A 9,320-nucleotide genomic window follows, 5' to 3' on the forward strand; every position below is an offset into this window, starting at 1 on the left:
AGGAGAGCTCCATCTGTGGATTAGTACCCTGGGTAGGTCTGGATTTGATTTAGGGCAGACAGAAGAGAGGAGAGAGGTGAGAGCCATTAGGAGTGAGAGAGCAGATAATATGGAAAGGATGAGGGAGAGGATCTCTCTGGAGGTGGGAGGAATTATTTGAATGTGGAAAGTAGATCATTTAAATTTCCTTTCCTGTTAGGCCCAGTGGTCACAGTTAAATTTTGGAAGAGTGAGCCATTTTAGAAAGAGTGGCCTAGTTATGACCAAGAAGGTTTTGTTCTGTTCGGGGGCTGTTTTGATTTAGATAGGCTTAGCCGGGTTTGTGGGATGGTGTATTAGGCACCTGGAGACTGGCAAGAATCCCATCAGCCAGTTGTGTGGGCCTGTGGATTAGGCACAGTCTTTCCAGAGACTGACAAGAATCCTATCAGCACCCTGGCCAGAGACTCTGCCAAAAACAACTCTAAGCACAAGTGTGATAGTAGAAAGGAAAAGGGCTTTGAAGTCAGATAGAATTAATTAAAGGTCTAAGTTCATCTGTCATTAGTAAATTACGCCATCTCTCAGAACCTTAGCATTTTTATCTGTGGAATGGGTATAATACTCACCTTGTAGGATTTTCATAAAAAACAAAGCTGATACCTAGAAAGCACTCAAAATATTAGTTCTTTCCCTTCTTCCTTTTGTTTACCAAAACTACTAAAGTAAAACCTCGGATGCTTGGTCTTATGTAACATTGTTTTGTGGCAACTTAAAAATTGTCTTGTCTATAGATACCCAAAGGAAAAGTTTTGAGTCTTTCTTGACTTAAAATTTGAACTTTTCCACAAAATTTCAGGATGTTTTTATTTTAAAATTGCTTTAAACACAAAGTAATACGATTTAGGGGATAAACATCGCATTTTCATTATTAAGTTTTATTTGTCATATTTTTAAAACTTTTTTATCTTCATAAGTATTTTTAAATTTACATATTTTATTGATGCATTATAGTTGTACATAATGGTAGAATCTGTTGTTATATATCTGTGCATGCACACAACAAAACAATATTATTTGGCCAATATCATTCTCCAGTATTTTCCTGCTAAGAGCCAAGTATATGATGCATGGCATTTTTGGTCGAAAGGTGACGCCAGCTAGCCATTGAGATGATATGATTATGTTAAGTTTTGCATTCATATGGATATTGGACTCCTGCTGTTCACCTAGGCCGGCTACGGGACTCCTGGAGAGTTCCCATTGGTTGGGGAAGTACAGTAGGAGGGAGTTCCGGGGGAGGAGCTCTCTCTGGGGTCCGGGAGGACTCCGCGTGGGTGAAAAAAATCTGCCCGGGCGGTACCGGACATTGGCGGCAGTTTCAAAAAATAAACTTTGTTCCTGCTTGAGTGGCTCGTGATTTTGTGCCCAGCCAGACTGCGGCAACTGACGGCCCGCACGGGGAACGCCTGAAGCTTGGAGGTGAGTAAAATTGCTCGCCCCTGAGGGAAGGCAACAAAATGGGTGACCATTTCAAAAAACAATGTGTTCTCGTTTTGATTTATCTTGTTTTTGTTTCAAGCTGCCTATCCCTAGAATTTTCTCAGGCAAACTGGGAAAAATGGTTGGCTCAAGGTTTGAAGTTGTTCGGCCCTGAGAAAGAGAAAATTGATACAACTATTCTTTGTTCGGTTTTTGTTTCATTCTGTTTCGGTTTTGTTTTATGCTATCTTATTGGGTTGCGTTACCTTTACAGTGGATTAGAAACTANCGTGCCGGCCCGGTGGCGGGAGCGCGCGGCGCCGTGGGGGGCCGCCCCTCTGCGGATCGCGGAGGGAGAGGGGAAGGACGGGGAGATCCCGGCGCCCAAGCGCTCGGGCTCTTGCCGGTCGCGGACATGTGCAAGATGTCCTTCAAGGTGAGCGATGCGGGCTCCGGGAGGGGGAGCTCCGACCCAGCGGCCGACCCCACCGAGGCGGAGCCAGCACCCCGTGCCCTCCAGAGCCGCCGCCGCTCAGCCCGCAGGTGGGGTGGGGCGCCGCCCCTCGCCCCTGGCTGTCCGCCAGGCGAAGAAGAAAGAGGTGGGGCTGAGGCTTGTCCTGTGGGTTTGTGGTTTGCTTGTCTGCTTTGCTGGAAAGGCTTTCTGCACTTATGGTTGCAGGTCAGGTGAGCTGGGCGGTGGTGACTGTCGCCGGGGTAACAGGTCGCGGGTGGAGGCGGGGAAGAAGCAGGCGGCCAGCGCTTTCCTGCAGCTGCAGGATTCTTTGAACCCGAACCTCTGCGTCCTCCAGCTCTCGCTGCTGTCTCCTCCTCAGAATACTTTTTCTGGACACTGCAGCCGAACGTCCAGCACTGAGAGGAGCTGCAATTGATGACCAAGCTTCTGTGTCCCAAAAGAGTCTTGTCTTAGAAGAGTTTATTAAAATCATCCTATTTATTCCCACATTTGAGGCTGAGAGTGGAATTAAATGGTTTGCATGGAGACAAACCTTTTTAATAAGGTTTTAATAAAAATATTAATAGTTAACATGGATTGAGCATTTAAAATATACCAGGCTGAACCAGTCTTTGGGAAGGCCTATAAGATGGTGCTCTTTGTGACCCAACTGTTTTTAAAAACAAGGAGACTAAGGTATAGAAAAGCGAAATAACTCTCCCAAGATCTTGCAGCTGTAAAATTCATTGTGTTGAGTCTGGAGTGTCTGACTCTGAAGCCAGTGTAGTCCTATCTCTAACAATAGCTCATGGAAGCCCAGGAATGACATGGCAACATTAGCATGTTAGAAAGATCACTGGCTACAGCAGAGAAGAGCATGGCACTGGGAGGCCAATCAGGAGGACGTTGTGGTCATCTCAAGAAATGGTACTGGATCAGGACATAATAGGCAGTGAGGATAGAAGGAGACAGAGGTGAATGACTCAAAATTTATTTAATTCAGTAATTGATCTTATTCGCTGAATAGAGAAGGCAGGAGAGGTTTAAAACATGAAACTTTTGGTTGGGAACAAAGTTTGAGGATAGATGGGAATCCAAGCAGCTGTGTTGATTAGCTGACCCGGAACTCAGGAAAAAAATCTAGGCAGCAGATGGAGATGAGATTTCAGAGTCAGCAGCATTAAGGGGTAATTGAGCTCATGGGAATGAAGTGATTACCTGGTAATGAAGACAAAAATCTTGAAGATCAAAATTTAAGAATGAGCAGAGTAAGAGAAACCCAATGAGAAACAGCAGCCAGAGATGAATGAGAAAAATCAGAAGCACACTGTCACTTAAACCAAGTATCTTTAGTCTTTAAATAAAGATGAAGAAGATCTTAGTGTTCAAGGCCACAGTGAACTCAAGCGAAGAGTGCAAAAGTAACAGAACAGCCACCCATGACCTTGCCAAGAACAATTTCAAAAATGCTAGTTTCAGGAGCCAGATTGCAACAGCTTAAAAAGAGAATGGGTGGAAACCTCAAGCGTAGGGAACATTTTCAAGACATTGTGCAAGAAATGGGATTTTTATTTTATTTTATTTTAAAGTATTGGTCACAGTGGGGAACCAGAATTGACCAAGGGTTTATTTGCTTTACAGTAGTAGAAACTTGAACATCTTTAAATGCTGATTGACAACTCAACAATAAAAAGATAATTTAGAAATGGGCAAGGATATGAATAGACATTTCTCCCAAGAAGATGTACAGATAGATGGCCAATAAGCATCTAAAACAATGCGCAACATCATTAGCCATCAGTGAGATGCAAATCAAAACTATGAAAGGAAACTACTTTACCCCCACTAGGATGACTAATCAACAAGACAGACAATGAAAAGTGTTGGCAAGGATGGGGAGAAATTGGAACCCTCATACATTACTGGTAGGAATGTAAAATGATGTAGTCATTCAAAGAAAAAAAAAGTCCATCTGTCTTCAGAAGTTTAAAACAAGTTACAAATGACCCAGCAATTCCACTGCTAGTTATATACACAGGAAAAATAAAAACATATGTTCACACAAAAATTTGTACACATACTCGTAACCATATTATTAATGGTTATGAATCAAAAAGTGGAAACAATTTGAATGTCCATCAACTGGTGACATATTATGTATTGCAAATAAGATAGATTAGTGGACTTAAACAACAAATATTCCCCTTGATGCTATAGGCTGGAAAGTCCAAGATCAAGTTTCCTGCAGATTTGGTGTCTGGTGCAGACCTTTTGCTGGCTTGCAGATTTTTACCTGCTCCCTGTTTCTTAACATGATTAAGAGACAAAACTTAGGTGTCTCTTTCTCTTCTTGTAAGGGCACTAATTCCATCAGGGGCTCCATCCGTGGAAAACATAATCAACTCCCAAAGACCCTAATGCCATCACATTGGGGATCAGGACTTTAGCGTACAAATTTAATAATGACACAGGAGAACAGATGTCACTAGAAAAGGATCTGAGGAGTTCCCAGAGGAAGAGGGGAACTCACCTCAGGACCAACTGGGTTCCTGGCATACTTGAATTTCAGCATAAGCCAAACAAAGACATAGACAGAGGTTTATTTAGGAAAGTAGATACACATTCAAGAGAGAATGTGGGCTATCTTGAGAATGAGAAGCAGCCTGCCTTGGGCTGGGGGTCCAATATTTATAAAAGGACTGTTTCAGGGACCAGACTGAAGGCAGGGCCAGAGTGGACCTGCACAATTTCATGCCAGTTTTTCCTGTGCTTGGGTGTTCCCCTCATTTTACAAGGGTATGAGCCAAAGGCATGTTTGCCAAGATATACAACTGTGCTCTCTGCATCTCAATGGCTTGTGGGTATTTCCTTTAAGATTCAGTATTCTCTCTTTATTTTAAGTCCCTATCTCAGGAGGAGGACATAAACATTCAATCTATAACATTTCCTGGCCTCCAAGATTGTCCAATAAATTGTCTCCAATAAATGTTCCTGTAGTTTTTTCCTCTGAGCTATATTTATTTATTATAATTAATTATATAAATTAATGGGTTTCACTGTGACATTTCCAGGCATAGACATTTCATGCTTTGATCATGTCCATCCTCCCTTCTATGTCCTTGAGCCCTTCCCTCTCTCACCCTCCTTAACCCTCTTTTACTTTCTGTGCTTTTTTTCTTTCTAGTTTTCACATATGAGAGAAAATATATAATACTTTCTCAGTCTGCCTTATTTCACTTAACACGATGTTCTCCACTTTCATCCATTTTTCCTGAAAAATGGCATAATTTTATTCTCTATGTCTGAATAATACTGCATTGTGTATATATACTATATTTTCTTTATCCATTCATCTGTTGTTGGGCACCTAGGCTGATTCCATGTCTTGGATATCTATGTTCTTTTTGCATGCAAAATATATTGCATTTTATGCAAAATAAAAAGCCTTCATTTGTTCCAACATCAACTCTAAAGTTGAAGTGTCATCTAAATTTCATATCAATCAGATATGGGTGACTCTCGAGGTGACACTTGAAGTATGATTGATTCATCTTGAGGCAGATTTTCCTCCAGCTGTGAGCTTGTGAAAGCAAACGAGTTATGTGCTTACAAAAATATAATGTTGAGACAGACATCTCCATTCCAAAAAGGAGAACTGAGAGGAAGAAAGGGGTGATGGGTTCCAACCAGGTGTAAAACCTAGCATGGAAAATGCCATTGGATTTTAAGGGTGGAGAGTAATGCTGTTGGGTTTGATGCTCTGCCTTCTGGACTGACTGGGGCAGGGATCATGCCCTCAAGACGCTGACAGTTAGAGCTGCAACATATAAACTTGGAAGGGACACAAACAAGGTATATCCATACCATGAAATATCCTTCAGCCATGAAAAGGATGAAGCACAAATACACACTACAACATAGATGAACCCTGAAAGTAGTATGTAGAGTGAAGGAAGAGCAGACTGTATGATTCCATTTATATGAAATGTCCAAAGTAGGCAAATCCATACAGACAGAAAATAGGTTAGTGGTTGTCAGGGACTGGGGGAGAGGAGGAGATGGGAAATGATTGCTAATGGGTGTGAGGTTTCTTTTGGGGGGGGGGTGATAAAATATTCTAGACTAGATAGTGCTGATGGTTGCACAGCCTTATGAATATACCCAAATCCACCAGATTGTATGCTTTGAAAAGATGAATTGGGTGCTATGTGAGTTATTTCTCAATGAAAAAGCATTTTAAAATGATGACAGGGTGTGCTAGACGGCTTGGAGTAGAGGGAATATTGGGCTGAGTGACTGAATTCCTGGGGCAGGGGCGCAGCAGCCCAGCAGGGATCCCTTAGCTGGAGGGATGGGCTGGGAAGGTGGGGACCTCTCCCATCGGGATAAAAGGAAAGGAAATGAAGTTGAACACCGGTGTCTTGTAAAGGGAAGGCCAGGATGAGGTCAGGATTTGGGGTGAAGAAAGGCAGATGTCCAGCTTCACACCAAACTGTTCAGTGAATAAAGAAAAGTGATTATGTGACAACTACCAGAGGTGGGGTGGCCTGACTTTTGAAGGAGCAGAGATTTATACACTTGAATGGACCGCAGTGGTCTGGAAGCCAGGTAGGCCTGTTTCCCACTCCAGTGCTGGTGTGGGAGAGGGCCCCGTTTCCACCAGGAGGGGGTGCTGGGAAAATTGAGGCAGAGAGAGGAACATCCTGAATTAGGTGGAGGAGGAAGAGGAGCTGATTTACCATGGAGTGGAGTTCCAGAGGCACAGAGGGAGGGTTTGCAGGGGAAGGGACCCGAGTCTCTGGCCAGTCTACAACTTAGCACTCTCTCGGCCACTCTTAATCATACCACACATTAAAATGCATCCACAGAGCACAATATATAGAGACTTTTATTATAAAAATTTTGAAGGGAATTTCATAATATTTCTTATTAAACTGTTTAGCTATGAATTTACCTTTAGACCATGACTTTTCTGCAATTGTCATTTATGGTCAGTAGCTCTTGTGTAGTAAGAAAAATAAAACCTACAAATTATTTTCAGGTGTCATCAATATTTCATGAATACTAGGGCTGGGGTTGTGGCTCAGAGGTAGAGCACTCCCCTAGCAGGTGCAAAGCGCTTAGTTGGATCCTCAGCACCACATAAGAATAAATAAGTAAAATAAAGGTCCAACTACAACTAAAAAAAAAATTAAAAAAATATTTAATGAATACTAAATTTAGCTATTAATAAAGTTAACAAGATGTTATATTTTATAGCTATTTAATTGCATGTTTATCAATTTTTATTTGGGAGACATGGATTAACTTTTTATTTTTGTAGCCACCCCCCATAAAAGTCTTCTAAGCTCCAGGTTCTGAATCTCCAAAGCCTACCTGTAAAATGGCCCAGCATTGTTGGATGAATCTGTGGGGGAATAAACAGCATTATAAATCATTTAGTCTCCTCTTGATTCAGAAGCGCCCCAGGTGGGGCCATTTGCATCTGAACTCCAGGAGCCTCTGTGCATCCACTTTTTTTAATACTAGGGATTGAACTCAGGGGCATTTTACCACTGGGCCACATCCCCAGTCTTTTTTATTTTTTATTTAGAAACAGGGTGTCACTAAGTTGCTTAGGGCCTTGCTAAGTTGCTAAGGCTGGCTGTGAACTTGCAATCCTCCTTCCTCAGCTTCCAAAGCCGCTTGGATTGCAGGCATGCACCACTGCACCTGTGAGCAGTCACCTTTTCTTTGGTTGTAGGCCAGTGCTTTAACTGAGCTTCATCCCTGGTCTTTAGCAGTCTCTTCTCCCTGGTATCAGTTTTCCTCCAGTAATCTTCCTTTCACAGTCAGCAACTCCTGATTTATTCCAGTTGAGGAAATAGGTACCTGTGTGTTCCAATTTATTTTTTTTTAACCAAACACAAACTCAAGAGTGCAAGTCTGAGCCTTTTTGTGTAATAAAGTTCATGGATTTCAGTGTATTGACTCTCGACTTTATAACAAGTATTTTAACTGCTCAGACTGAAGTTGTTCTTCAGGGCTGAAGGTGCCAAAAGCCTAACACAGTTGGGGAAGAAGGGGGTTACCATAAGAGGCGAGGTCCATTGCCAAATTAAAAAAAAAAAAATCTAGGTCTTTCTTGAGCTTCTCTTAGTCAAGAAAGTAAAACATCTCGCTGCCAGGTGTCATGCCTGAGCTGGAAGTATACAAACCTGTATCCTTCATCCCTGACCTGAGAGTGTGTAAATTATAATCAACTCCACTTCATCAATCAGTTTAAATCATTTAGATAAACCATAGGAAAATAAATTTTAAAAACCATATTCTTTTGTGTGTGTGTATGTGTGTGTGTGTCTGTGTGTGTGTGTCTGTGTGTGTGTATACATACCTCTTTTTTGGGGGGTGGTTACAGGGGATTGAACCCAGGACCTCCAGAATGCTAGGCAACCTCTCCACCATTGAGCCGCATCCCCAACAAAAGCATATTCTTTTTTTAACAGCTTTGATAAATCACATACTAATTTATCCATTTAAAGTATTCATTTCAGTGATTTGTAGTAAATTCAGAGTTGTGCAACCGTCAGCACAATCAATTTTAGAACATTTTAATCACACCCAAGGGAAAACTCATGCCCATTAGCCATCACCATTACTCCAAACCTCCTAGCTTTAGACAACAGCTAATCTCCTTTCTTTCTCTAGAGATTTGTCTATACTGGATATATATGATCTTTTTTTAATTTTTTAAATTGTTTTACCAGACTTTATACTTGGTCTTGGGTTCTAAGTCTGGAGATGCTCGACTTACATGGGCCTACCTCTAAGGCAGAATGCCCAGGGCAGAACAGTTACTTTTTCTCTTCAGTTCCCTATTGTTCAAGTATAATAATATTATTATATTTGTAATATGATTATATTTGTGTATATAATAATATTATTATACTTGAACAATAGGGAACTGAATAGTACTGACAACTCTGGGTTTAGGCTTAATGCTTATTAAGCATTAAAAAAAAATTTCAAATACTTAGCCCAGAGTGGGACAATGGATATTCTTAGCCAGTGACATCTCAAAAACATCCTTCTACACACAGCTTCTCAATCTATTGTTATATGCTTATTTTATAGAACCTCTAATATCCCAGAAATCCATTTATTTAATATAGCTGATAATCTCTTGATTAAATCACTGAGTGTGCAGTTGAAGCCCACATTATTCTAACCCGTTTTTTAAAACAATACTTTGAAAATGTGTACCCCCCACTTGGCTTTCCATTGGAGTTGCAGTTCTGTATAAATCAGTCTTCCTTCTGTGTTTCTGCCTCCCTTCCTTCCCTTACTTAACTTCTGGTAATATGTCATGAGCAACACGTTAGCCAAAATCCTGGCAGTGAAGATTGGGGGATGGGGGGGGGGGGGG

At 41.4% G+C, this 9,320-nt stretch overlaps 1 protein-coding gene across 6 annotated transcripts in view; it reads left to right on the forward strand.

The window, feature by feature from the left end:
• Nucleotides 1–1,760: 1,760 nt before the first annotated feature.
• Ankrd29 (ankyrin repeat domain 29) overlaps nt 1,761–9,320 on the forward strand; it is a 53,204-nt gene continuing 45,644 nt past the window's right edge. For 4 of the 6 annotated variants that reach the window (XM_048806428.1, XM_048806430.1, XM_048806429.1 and 1 more), the window contains exon 1: nt 1,904–2,060. In XM_048806428.1, the coding sequence (XP_048662385.1) occupies nt 1,905–2,060 (156 nt within the window). In that variant the 5' untranslated portion in view covers nt 1,904. The other 2 variants (XM_048806432.1, XM_048806433.1) reach the window with 1 other exon arrangement.

This window comes from Marmota marmota, unplaced genomic scaffold, assembly GCF_001458135.2.
Source record: "Marmota marmota marmota unplaced genomic scaffold, marMar, whole genome shotgun sequence".
Classification (NCBI taxonomy): Eukaryota; Metazoa; Chordata; class Mammalia; order Rodentia; family Sciuridae; genus Marmota; species Marmota marmota.